The sequence below is a fragment of the Gymnoscopelus braueri genome (assembly GCF_963280865.1).
Source record: "Gymnoscopelus braueri genome assembly, chromosome: 17".
In the NCBI taxonomy this organism is placed as follows: domain Eukaryota; kingdom Metazoa; phylum Chordata; class Actinopteri; order Myctophiformes; family Myctophidae; genus Gymnoscopelus; species Gymnoscopelus braueri.
The window spans coordinates 35137243-35150439 of NC_137617.1; the positions used below are offsets into that span (position 1 = coordinate 35137243).

The following is a 13197-nucleotide window of genomic DNA, read 5'->3' on the forward strand; positions in this document are numbered from 1 at the left end:
GTACTTCTTCACTGTTATTTAATGCGATCACGTTACATTAGGTGATTTTTTTTGGGGGTGTTTTTTGCCTTTATTTTATAGTGGAGATCGACAGGAAACAGGGAGAGAGGGATGGGGAGAGACATGCTGCAAAGATCGTCGGGAACGGGACTCGAACCCGCGATGCGCTGTCAGGTTACATTAGCGCCTAAGTGCCCGGACTGTTAGGCTAGCGTTTTGACGTCAGGACTGTTCTCTATTCACCATAGGGGAAACCTTTAGGACAGAGTAATTTCAATTTCAAATTTATTGTCACATCAAAGGTTTACATTTGCAGTTTTCAGCAAAAGAATAGAAAATAATCTAGGAAAACGGGTCCTAATATGAGTAGAGTGACTAGAAGTAACCTCTGTATTGGACTATATAAACAAATGTATCTTCTGAATACTATTTGATATCCTTAGATGTACTGAAAAGCGGAATCCATTCACAAAAATAAATGAGTCATGTTTCTTATTGTCTCCGCCATCCATTTAGCACCTGCCGTCATTATTGATGTCCTAAATTAAACTCCCCTCTGCATAAGCAGCTTCGCAATTAATAATTTCAAACTCTTAACTGCAGAATAATTGACAAAGTATAATTTATTATTAGATGTGCGGTTAATCATTTCAAGAGGGAGGATTCTCAGGCTTCATGTGCAACATTAATTAAGTATAGTCGTTATGCTACTAATTAGCTGATCCTAAAAGGATGTTGCTCTATTGTAATTTATGATCAAAGTGGCAATCAGCTGCTTTTCCTGCAAAGGGAAAAATGTTCTTTGATAAAAGCCATATGTCCACTTGTCTGTGGAGGCACAAAGTATTACACTCTCTGTGGAAGTTCCATTCATCAAGCAGTGTCAGTGCGGCTGGGCAATTTACCGAAAATATATCAAAACTGATATTTAGAACCAATAACCGACTTAATCTTGCTCATTTAGGTTAGTCCAATAATCGAGAATTATTATCCTTTGTTATACAATGGTGGCATATAAAAAAGCAACAATAGTCGATCTACAGGCTCACAACATGCCGCAATTTGACATGTTGTGAACATGTAGATCTGCTATTTTCACTTTTCTTAATTTTTTTGTAATCGTTCATTAATTATAATCAAGGCAGAAGTTTGAAATAATCGTGATATTGATTTGAAGTCACGTCGCCCCAGCCCTATATCCACTTGTCTTTGTACAGTAAGATTAAGTATTGCACTCTCTATGGAAGCTCCATTCATCAAGCAGTGTCAGTAGTATCTGACCTATAATCAAGTCACGTTCCTCTGTATCAGATATGTTAGTTATGAACAACCCACTGTTGTCTTCCACAATGCATAATTCATGTAATTGATATCAGTTATTGAGCATACATTAGGCCCTCCTGGTTGCATGCCTGTATTACAGAACCGCGTTCAAATTGATAAGGCAGAGTGTCTTGTCTGCGACTCAAACGTGAATCAGTGAGCCACGGTTAGATTAGCGGGGGGCCTCATTAAACTACATTTTTTTTGTCATTTTTGGCTTCTATTTTTTTCCCCCTTCCACATCTGCTTAAACTCCTAGCCTTTATTTCCTCAATAAGAGCGCTGTCTGCCTCCTCTTGTTCCTTTCATCCACACGTCAGTCTTTTGTCTCTCACACCTTTTTCAAGGTTCACTTCGGCACCAGGAACCTTGGCTCGTTTGAAGGTTCTCTCTCTGTGTGTGTGTGTGTGTGTGTGTGTGTGTGTGTGTGTGTGTGTGTGTGTGTGTGTGTGTGTGTGTGTGTGTGTGTGTGTGTGTGTGTGTGTGTGTGTGTGTGTGTGTGTGTGTGTGTGTGTGGGGTTTGGATCGTTCTGACATAAGTTGCTGATTTAATGTCATTCTACACCTCAAGACTTAGTCATCTGGTAGATTTTTGCTTCTCTTTTTTTCCCCCTGTCCCCCCTCCCACCCCCCTCTCTCCCTGTTCCCTTCTTTTAAGTGGAAGTTTCTTTGAAGTGCATATGCTACTGATAATTGAAGCAATATAATCTACAGAAGATAATAAAGAGCACTTGTTTAATGGAATCCATTTCTTAGACATGGAAGCTGTTCATGCATTGTTAGTGGTCGGTCACATATTTGTGTATTTGTGTACTGCAATATTTACTTATAATTTATGTTCTCATGCACTGAGTTGCTTTCAGCTCACATATTTCGCCCTGTATATCACACATAGATATGTTTTGACTTGTCTCCTAAGTTGGTCTCGGGGTCAAAGGTTGAAACATTTTAAGCATCAGATACTGGAAAATAATAACATTAGCTTATTTGTTTGTCATTGTTTGATGCTTAAAGCATCTTTTTAACTGCCTTGTCTCTTAGTTTCCCATTGTCTAAAACTACCGCTAAATAAATTTCAGACATCTTTGTGTCAATGGAAACCATAATTTAACAATGCAACCCGAGCAGTTTGTGCTTTATTCATAGAAATACATTTCTGGTTCTGCTCAGGCAAGAGCATTGAAACCAGCTTGCTATTCACAGAATAACTCTCTCCTAGTTCCTCATTAGTGTTTAAATCTATCCACTCAGCAGGAACAATATAGCTTGTGTTAGAGCTGATAGCGGTAATCTATTTTGCACATACTATGCATCAGACAAAATCCTACCTCATCCCTCCTGGATTTTATGTTTATTAGATGTTTGATCAAGATCAAGCATGACATTATTTATTTTTAAAAAGACTTAGGCTTAATACACAAGAAATTACCTAAGAATAAGAAGATTATAATAACAAATGCAACTACCCATCTATTTCTTAGTCGTTGGATTTGAGATAAAATGGTTAAAAAGATACGATAAAACATACAGATAAAACCAAAATGAAAGAAATTAGTCATGCATTGGAATAAATGTCCTTTTTGTGTTTGTCCCTACCGTAGGTGAGAAGGTGACCATGTTCCCGGTTTTGGACATCGACCAGAATGATATTGTGGACACGAACGGAGCAGGAGATGCCTTCGTGGGGGGTACAGCATGATCCAAACCTCTACAAATTATTCAAAGCGTAGCTTGATTTCCACATCCACTGCCCATTAACCGTTGAAATAGGCTAAGTGTGTGACACAGTTCTGTCTGTAGATCATATGAACATGACATTGCGTTTTTCCTCTGCACAAACCGATCACACCACCACCACATAAAGTGGTAATAATTTGAATCCTGTTAAGGCAATTCCTCTATGAAATAGAGCCCTTTTAACCACTTTGAACCTGGAAAAAGCAAGGTCTTATGCACACCTGATCAGCTCAGACGCGGGTGCGTAGGCAGGGATCAGACATATAGAATAAAATAAAATAACCTGCACACAGTCTACACTTGCCCAATAAGGACAACTTTATTTAGGCAACGTTTTGGTCAATAGACCTTCTTCAAGCATCCTTGAACCTGGCAGCCCTATTTTGGGCATGTCATAGTCCAAACTAATTAAATATTTTCAAGAAATAACATTTTCAGATTTACAAGCTCACAGCGCACCGTGTTGCGACACGTTGTGAGCTTTTAGACATCTATTTCTGCTATTTGTCGTACAATGAATATACAATATAGGGCTTAAGTGCTTAATCTCAAAGTTGTTAGCATCTTGCTAATCTTAGAATCGTGTTTCTGTCCATGCAGGATTCCTGTCTGAGTTGGTTCTGGAGAGACCGCTGGAGGAATGCATCCGGGCCGGACACTATGCAGCCAACGTCATCATCAGGCGGGTGGGATGCACCTTCCCAGAAAAGCCAGAGTTTAAATGATGCATCCAAACACTGTACACTTCTCTGTTGTTTTTCTACGATACTTGTATGTTTGCCTCAGACTGTGTCAAGTTTTTGTATTTGCTTTAACTCCATGGGAGTAAATCAGAGTTGCAACCTGAATACATGTCAATTGGCGACGTCCTGTTTAAAACCTAAGCCACTCCGATGCCTAACTACTCTTAAAGAATCATACTAGCCTTTTGGACATGAGGGGCCTTTTGTCACACTTACTTTGATATAGGATTTATTTCCTCAATACCCTATATACTGTATCTTGTCTGTAGACCTCGCGTCTCCACCAGGTAGCAGCATGCCGTTCACCCGTACACACTCTGACCACCGTGGGTGGAGTACGGAGGGGTCATCAGACCTCCTTCTCCCCAGCTTGTAAGCCTCCACTTTATTTAGATATATCGGCATGTTCATGATTGTTTATTGAAGTCTATTTTAAACACTTCAAAAGCATGCAAAACTTATCACACTTCATCAAAATGCTATTCTGATGTTGGTGTTCTCACTTAGATATTGTAATTTAAGTCCATTAGGCTAATCACCCCCGCCCCTTCACCATGCATAGACATACAAATATGTGACTTACTTATGACAGATTAGTGACAAAGAACCCACATGTCAAACAGGCTGGTATCGTCCTTTAAACTGTCCCAGTCTATTTATTTGCTTTGTTTGCATAACAAGGTTTTATTTAAGCTGTCATATAGCAGAACTTTTGAACTGGACATATTGATGCCTTTAATTGTCCAACAATTGTTTCATCTTTGATTTTTAAAGAGGAAAAGAGGAGACAAAAATGAGAAGATTATTATTTTTGTGATGTTCCTAAATAAAATATATTATAATATCCATAACTAACATCCTGCCAGAATATGCAGTTTGTCTCCAAGTTGTCTGCGAGAACTTTCGATATTAAAACTTTGCAAGAGAAGAAGCGCCATCTGTCCATATTCCCCCAGTTCATTGAAAACATGGAAAACCAATCTTAAAAGCAATGTTGCAATACACAAACAACATTTGTGTTTTTCCTACCAATTAGTATTTAACCAAGGAAAGGCTACTGTTCATCATGCCAATAATTTTTGGTAGGTCCTGTTCACTCCATGGACCCCACCATTAGTGTGCCAGGGTCAGTGGCGGAAAGTAACGAAAGTATTGGCATCAAAATATTTACAGTACCAACAACGTAAAAGCACTAAAATGTGTCAAACTTTTTCAAAAACAGCTGATCTACAAGTACATTTTTTAATACAGAATTTGTATTTGTAACAGAGTATCTCTACATTCTGGTATTGCTACTATTCCCACCACTGCCTCGGTGCTGGTCCAGTGTCCTGGTTCCGCTGGGACATCTACTCAGTGCCCAAAGGGGATCTAACTGGAAACACACAGACCCTGGTTCTCCATTGCATGGCAACAGGAGGTCATTTTTCTCAGTTGAGGGATTAGAGGTCCTCTTCATGGTGATTATTAGGGACCTGCACATTAGGCTGCTCCTTGGTACCCAGCTGTGCTGTGACTGGGGGTTGGAGATCCTGCCCCTCCCCCTCCCACTGAGCACTGGTCAGACTTGTGTTTTGGGTAACTTTACCCAACTCAGAGCACTGGCCAACAAAAGTGGTTTTAGCAAAACAATTCACCCCCTCTGGTCTATTTTGAAATGGGATTTTTTTTTAAAGGTGATCAACAATGCCGTCTTATGTCTCCCCACAAAACAACCTGTTTCATCATATTTTGTCCCCTTGTTTTATGACCATTGCTAAAATGTCAAAAAAAGAATCCCATTTCGACGCTCTCTGCACAAGGGCTCTGTTTTCCAGTAATGAGGAATGGTTTATGCGTTTATGCTAATAAGGGGCATCTAGGTGAAAACATTCTCCAGCCAAAATGTTATTAACAACTTTGAGACACTCTTTTTCATCAGCGTTTTTAAGGTTTCACACAGATGCGCTTTGAAAAGGACCACATTTCTGATTGGGCAAGATCACACTCCGTGGCAGCTGGTTCATTTGCTTCTCAAGATGACAGATGGTAAAACACAAACAAAAAGAGGGAGCCATGATTAAGTAATGAGAATGCTCGCCACAATAAGGAAGCTACAACACATACTTTTCACACTTTTCTCCTTGTAAGCTCGCAAGAGGTGGGAAAATAAAACAATAAACTTAACACGTTTTCAATTTTGATTTACAGTACGACTGCTATAATGATGAAAGTGAGAGTCCAAACAGCACACTTTGAAAACATTTTATGTCAAAAAGTAACCGCAATGTAAGAGACGCATGTGTACATACTCAGTGTAAAAATGGATCAGAGTTGTAAAATATGAATGGTGATGGATCTTGCAGGTCCACTTGGGTCCATTTTTACACCCGGCGATAAATGAACAAAATTTTATTGTGTGACTGACTAGTAATCTATAACATACAGTGCCATGGTAACAACTTTGATGAGTGGGTGGGTATCTTCTGTGTGGTGTCTGGCATCATATGGGTTCATGACCAGCATTTCTTCTTTGAACGCAGACAAGGGAGTAACTAGGGACCCGGCCAGTGTTGTGCCCCACAGATGGGCAGCAGTGTTTGTGAACACCAGTGTGGCACTTGGCATGGATTGTGTAGGGGGATGGGCAGACTGCGATGGCACATGCTCCAATTCAAATTATCCCTGGACCCATGCAGCACTGGAGGACCTGCTGGGTGCAGGGTGGTATTCATTATATGCATAAGCTTGTTTGGTCATCGCCTCCATGACACATCCATACCACATCTCATCACAAAACAATATTTTACTCACATGCCCCTACTGATTTCTTATGATGCAAATCAGATATTAAAGAAAACCTAAAGGACCTGATTGGATCATTTGTCACACATTTGTCACTAAACACTTATCACATAATAGATATGCTACGTGCACAGTACTGTCGGAAAAATACTGACCCAAGAAACGGTTAACGTGGGACAAAGCCAGGTGGAAAAACAAGGTCACCAAGGTAATGTGCAGAGTATCACATGGATCTGTGACATACTGTACAAAATGACAATTTATGTGAAATTGACAAATATCTTGTAGTTGGCAAAAATGCATATGTATTATATGAAATTATACTTAAAATGTGTCAGATGTTTTCTTATATGCATATGTTGCTTACATGATTTGTTCAAAGTTGGCGTTGGCTTCATAATCCTATGGGAAACTGTCTCAGATTACACATGTAGCCTATTGATGCATGTAAAATGAGCATTAAGGTACTTATGTGCTTGACGTCATGAAAAAGATAGGTTTCTTTGGCATGCATGCTCAATTAATTAGTTGCCATGGCTCTATTAGATGATGTTATGACTGAGGCATGATATGGGTATTTACATTACCTACTGCCACAACAAATCATGTTTGACAAATACATACATAGATGATTAAGTCTGATATAAATAAAAAATGGATATAGTGTCCACAACAACTTGTAGGCGATCCATCCAATTAAATTATACAACCCCAGGAGTTACTAATGGCCACTGAAAGTGAAAGTATCCTTATCCATGGATCCAATATATGCCTGTGTAATCTACACATTATGTTATGTTACATACTTACATAGCCTACATAATTTATGTAGGCTACCATCAGATTACCACACAAAAATGCGTGCAATTTTAGAAGATAACCACTATCCATGTATGATATTCACAGCATGAAGTGTAAACTAAAATTTTAAAAATAATGTGTGTCATCTAAGTTGATCATTGGACATATTTTAGATCTGCTATTAAAAAATAGCAGATCTACAAGCTCGTAGATCTGCTATTTATATTTTATATTTATATTTTTGAAATCTTTGAATATATATATTTTTCAAAGCAAACATTTTTAACTCAAATCCTCTGGGGGGGGGGGGTCCCTGGAACACATTATTTTGATCTGGGGGTCCGCGGCCAAATACATATAATTTTGGGGGGTCCTTGGACATGAAAACGTTTGAGCATCACTGATCTAGCTAAAGATTTTTTCTCTCTCCAGAAAACTGTTAGGATTTAGAAGACATTGTTTTAACGCGTGTCATTTCCAAGTTGATCATTCATTGGGACATGTTGATATGTTGATGATAATGATGGGGGGGGGGGGGGGGATGAAAAAGTGAAATTGACAGCTATGATTGTAAAAGCGCACTGACTAAGTGACTAAAGCGGGGCGACGGTCTGCTCCGCTCCAGTGAAGTAGGGATGTGTACAGTGAAGAAGAAGAAGAAGGGGGAGGGTACCACTTTGTCACAGGCTGCTATGTAGATTAACCTTTCAATTAGTTGTTATCAGGTCCCCTCTGTCTCGGCGAGAGGCTTTCAGCGTTGCGTTTAGGGATCAAATACAGAACCAAATCGAATGGAATAATACGTCGCCGATCTTGGATGTGTGTTTTGTTCAATCGTCGACGTCTCAATCATCAACCTAAATAATGAAGAAGAGGAGTATCCGGGGGAAAAACTTGAGGTAAAAAAAAACTAAACCAGCAAATATTTACGGTAGCGTGTTGCCTTTTCTCTCTCTCTCTCTCTCTCGCTCTGCCTCTTCTCTCCCACACTAGTTCCATGTTCATCCTTTTTTTTTTTGTGCATGCGAAACTTGTGCGTTAATTTGTTTTGCCTCCTCGCCCACCACCGCGTCTAATGCAAAGCGATGTTTTCCTCCTAATAGAAATCTGCACAAAACGGAAGAATCATGGATCCTGCGATCTGAGAAATGGAGCAAGAAAACTGTAGCGATGCATTATTGAGGGACATGATGATGAGGAGCTACTCTCTCCCAATAGTCATGGAACTTCTTTCCCCCCCCTGTTTCCCTCCGGTGTTCATTATTTTCTCATCGGAGCTATTTTGTAGCCTAGTTATTAATACTGATAAATAGGGGGGAGGGGGGTCATCATGACCCCCCCCCCCCCTATTTATCAGTATTAATAACTACAGGCTACAAAATCATGTCATCATTATTATTGTATTACCTAACGGGTTTTTCGTATCGTCTCTGCAAGCATTGAGTCAGTGTGCAGAAAGCCCACTTTTTCTTCACAGTGTAGTAGAGGCAATAAGGTGTCTTTTATTGTGCCATTTTATCCGGTGTTGTAGCTTATAAATGTTTACTAAAGTGAACAACCGCTATCATGTCAGTGGTGCTGGATGGCAATATAAAACGGGAAATATAAGCGAAGAATGGTTACGAGAAGGAGGCGAATTAAAGCTTCAACATTATGGTATTTTTAACACCCGCAGCCAGTAGCAGAAATTGTGGAAATAATAACGTGCCGCTTTAAATCAGCTGGTCCCAGCCTTTTTGCAGGGGTTTTTATGCAAACAAAATGATGGATTTAACAAACAACCAATTAAAGTCTATAAAAACGATCCAAATCACTTTCAAGTGTAAACCCAACTGTTTCAAGGAGGAATCTCAAGTTTAAAGGTGGGCTGGCGTTCAGAACGCTTCGCAAAGCAGATTGGGGTTTTTAAAAAGAAAATAGATTAGAAAGTGCTATTATAGAAGGAATTCCGTCATGGTGTATAATTCCATAAAGTTGATAATAAGCCTATAGCCTTGCGTCGTTGCACGTCGCAGTCCAAAAATATATCCAGAGTGATAATAAAGGTAAATGATATCAATTCATTACACAGGGGCCACCTTAAGAGGCGGGGTCAACGGAGGTGAGTGACGGGCCCCTCAGCCAGTGAGGCGCCTTCCATCCACAGTGAGCTCATGCACACAGATTGACATGTGCTTTATCAAACCAGCGATCGGATCTGGTCCTCCTGCAGCCAATATCGAAGTTGCTGGGAGGAGGGCACATTAGTGTAGGTAGAGGTTTAATGAGACTCCATTGGATTGTAATCAGCGTCATGTCGGATTCATGTTAAACTACAACATTGTAACAAAATGGCGACTGTGTTTAGGTGACATCAGTAACACTCACTCACACTGGCAGCAAAACATTGTGTCATTGATCCTGCAAACTCCGACGGATTCAACTCTTTTAGGTTCGGTTTTTTATCATAGTTGTGTGGATGTATTTGGCTGGTTGTGGTGGGGTCGTCGCGGCGTTGAGAACGATTTGTGTCGACAGAACATAAAACATGTCAGCTGTCAGAAAGTGAGCATTGATCGCATGCAGCTGTCATTTAGCTGATCAGGTTGTCATTACTAGAGCCCACCGAGCTGTCAAACAACTCTAAACTTTGTAGCTGATGTCTTGTGTATTGTTTTTAAAACGACGTATGAACATTAGCTTTAACCCTGATGGTGAAATTAGCTCATGTGTCGCGAATGATGTTACGTTTTAAAGCTCCTAGCTGTTGGGGGAAAATATATACGTGTGCAAACAAAACATTCTTGTGGAAATTCTTGTGGATCATGCTACTGAATACCATTTTACAGTTTTACAAGCCTCTAAAAGCAGCCAGTTAACTAACTGTCACAGTTGTAGTAGTAGTAGTAGTAGTAGTAGCCTACTACTTCTTTCTCAAAACAATGTGTTCGAAATAAGACATCAGGCAGGTTTGGTCTGTGGATTATGGTATCAGACTATGGATTAAGTCACTGTAATTTCCTTAGCAGCCAAGTCTACACCTGCATCTGTTTTTATCCATCTGTTTCTCGTGTTTGGGCCTAATCAAAAAAGTACTGGATTCCATTAAGGTTAACCACCCATACACTTCTAGGCTAGTTTAGGGAACATTGATTACAGCCAAGCAGAATGTAATCCAGGATCATCAAGATTATTAAGAAAAACACCACCCCAGTACTGTTACTGTTTACCTGATGTGCACAACATTGGCTAAGTGAAAACATGTGGACATGTGTTTATTTCTTTGACCAATTTTGTTTATTTCTCCCTTTTTTTTTAGGTTAATTTGGAACCTGAATAAATCATGCTCCAGGTGATTTGGTGACTCTATCATTGTGGATTTTACCAGTGCTGTGGTTTTGTGAAGCTCCATGTGACCTGGCCAGGATTGAAGAGAGCTCCTCGGGATGCTGGGTTGGAACATAACTTTTTGACCTCGTCGAAGATGTGGATGTACCTCTTGTTCAACAACAGAAAAGGAGAATCTGTATGGATCACTTTTTCGTGAATCTAATTATTCAACCATGGTAAAACTTGCAAACCCTCTGTACACGGAGTGGATTCTCGAAGCAATACAGAAGATCAAAAGGCAAAAGCAAAGGCCCTCGGAGGAGAGAATTTGTCATGCTGTGTCCACATCACACGGACTGGACAAGAGGACCGTTCTTGAACAGTTGGAATTAAGCGTTCACGATGGCTCTATTCTCAAAGTTACCAATAAGGGGAGTGCATCGTACAAAGACCCAGGAAATCCGGGGAGGGTCGAATCCCCGCTCCCGCCCGCAAACCTGCCTGTGCCATCAAAGGGATCTATGTGGAATTCAAGCGATCTGCGCCATATCGATTGGAATAAACTCCTAAAAAGGGCCATTGAGGGCCTGGACGATAACCATGGCTCCTCGCTGAAGAACATTGAGAGGTACCTGAGGAACCAGGCAGACCTCTCAAACGTCATTGAGAACTCTGCCTTTCGGCAGAGGTTACGGCTCGCCGCCAAGCGGTCTGTGAACAACGGCCGGCTGCTAAAGAACGGCCCTCGGTACAAACTCAACCATGGAAGTATGGAGGGAAGGTGCTCTAGGTGTCCAAGTGCTTCCCCATTGATCCTGTCGTCTGTGACGCTGCTACCCCATGAGAGAGACCAGGTATACTTCACAGTTGACTATATTCACATGGTGGTGGCAATGTTGCTTCTACGTCATACCCGGATGTTCGGTGGTGGGACTTAGGGACATAGGGACATAACCTCATTTCCCCATACAGGTCTCCTCATCATCTTACTGTAGCTGTTTTTTCCACTACTGTTGTTTCATGTTTTGATAATGAGTCCGAATAGGCCGGAAGTCAAGCCGAGGATGGGTTGCAGTCAGTTTAGGCTACATGCCTTCTACGCAGTGACAACCTGCAGGTTAATTTAATCCTGAGAGTGTGCAAATTGACCCATAAATCCCCAAACGACCTATTATAACATTTAAGCTAGTTCAGAGTATCGACTATCAGGATATCAGTAAAGGCCTCCATCGATATATATAATATCGTTACATACTGGTAAGTCCCTCTGTAATGTAGACTAGGGAGAAAGCAGTAAGAGGAGAGCAGAGAGGGCATGAGAGATGGTAGTGAAACTAAAGCTAGCCCCTGCCACCCTCAAAGCCCATATTGGGAAGATTTCTTTGGCTTTAACTTGTTGTTGTTTGGTTGTATGCATTGTATCAGCAAACGTATCGTATCAGGATACATATCACATTGTGACACTCTGTATTGGCATACGTATCATATCATTACCTGCCAATACCCAGGCCTAGTGCAGAAGTGAGTTGAGACCACACACTTAAGCTGTGACATGTGACTCGGATGCCAGAGAGGGGGGGAGAGAGAGAGAGGGAGAGAGAGAGATGAAAAAAGTGGCATACAGTAAAGACAAACTTTTCATCTGCATTGTTTTCTGCTGACATTGGCACTTAAAGAGCATTTCGCTTTGCAGAGATTGTGTCTCCATCACCGGCACTCAACGGTAATATACACTGCAGAAGAACATCTCGACAATGACAGCAGTTTTGTACTTTGCTTGACAATTTGAAGGCACTATTAAGTGTTGTGGAAGTGTTGTGGGGCAAAAATCTTTCCCCTGTGGCCTTATAAATGTGGCATAGAGTGAAAGTAATGCCCGATTTATACATGGTTCCAGACCATGTCGTGCACCAAAAATGGCATGTATACAATCTCACCACGCATTGTGTTGCGGCGTGTTGTGAGCTTGTAGATCTGCTATTTTCGGTTTGCGACACCGGCGTATAACTAAGTATAAATCACCCGGACACTAGATTGTTTTCTTATGCAATCTTTTTTGCAGATTACATCTTAAAGCCTGTGGAGGTAAAAGCGTGGGTCGCCGCCTAATAGTTTTTTGTGTTTGGAAATTGTGCATCTGAAACGCTGTGGGTGTGTGTGTGTGTGTGCAGTGCACAACGTCAAGACAAGAGCTACAGAGCCGTCACTCGACAAACCCTCCGGTTTCACTGTGAATAATCAGGAAATGACACCTTGACACTGCAGCCACAACTGTGACTGTGTCCTGCGGTCGGACCAACACTGAAACTGAGAAGTGCTGTAGAGACGCAGTGTCCTGCAATGGTTCTCAGCGTTTGAAGCAGAGGCCCCAATGTTTCCATTCGGTGCAGACGTTTTGTTTTTTTTTGCACTTGGCGGCTTGATGACGTCACCAAGCCTAGTTCAGGTCTGCCGTTGACCTCAGAGGATGATATGTCTCATGTCTTGTAGACGCGGTTCT

At 41.0% G+C, this 13197-nt stretch overlaps 2 protein-coding genes across 8 annotated transcripts in view; both read left to right on the forward strand.

The window, feature by feature from the left end:
• adkb (adenosine kinase b) overlaps positions 1 to 4678 on the forward strand; it is a 116153-nt gene extending 111475 nt beyond the window's left edge. For 3 of the 4 annotated variants that reach the window (XM_080456208.1, XM_080456207.1, XM_080456206.1), the window contains 2 exons: positions 2925 to 3011; positions 3661 to 4678. In XM_080456208.1, the coding sequence (XP_080312334.1) occupies positions 2925 to 3011; positions 3661 to 3785 (212 nt within the window). In that variant the 3' untranslated portion in view covers positions 3786 to 4678. The remainder of the gene's footprint in view (positions 1 to 2924; positions 3012 to 3660) is intronic. The other variant, XM_080456209.1, reaches the window with a different exon arrangement.
• Positions 4679 to 8081: 3403 nt separating this feature from the next.
• The window catches only part of kat6b (K(lysine) acetyltransferase 6B), a 26275-nt gene continuing 21159 nt past the window's right edge, over positions 8082 to 13197 (forward strand). Inside the window, exons 1-2 of one of the 4 annotated variants that reach the window (XM_080456257.1) lie at positions 8082 to 8287; positions 10687 to 11551. In XM_080456257.1, the coding sequence (XP_080312383.1) occupies positions 10931 to 11551 (621 nt within the window). In that variant the 5' untranslated portion in view covers positions 8082 to 8287; positions 10687 to 10930. Of the gene's footprint in view, positions 8288 to 9691; positions 9820 to 9874; positions 9933 to 10686; positions 11552 to 13197 lie in introns of those variants that run through there. The other 3 variants (XM_080456256.1, XM_080456254.1, XM_080456255.1) reach the window with 3 other exon arrangements.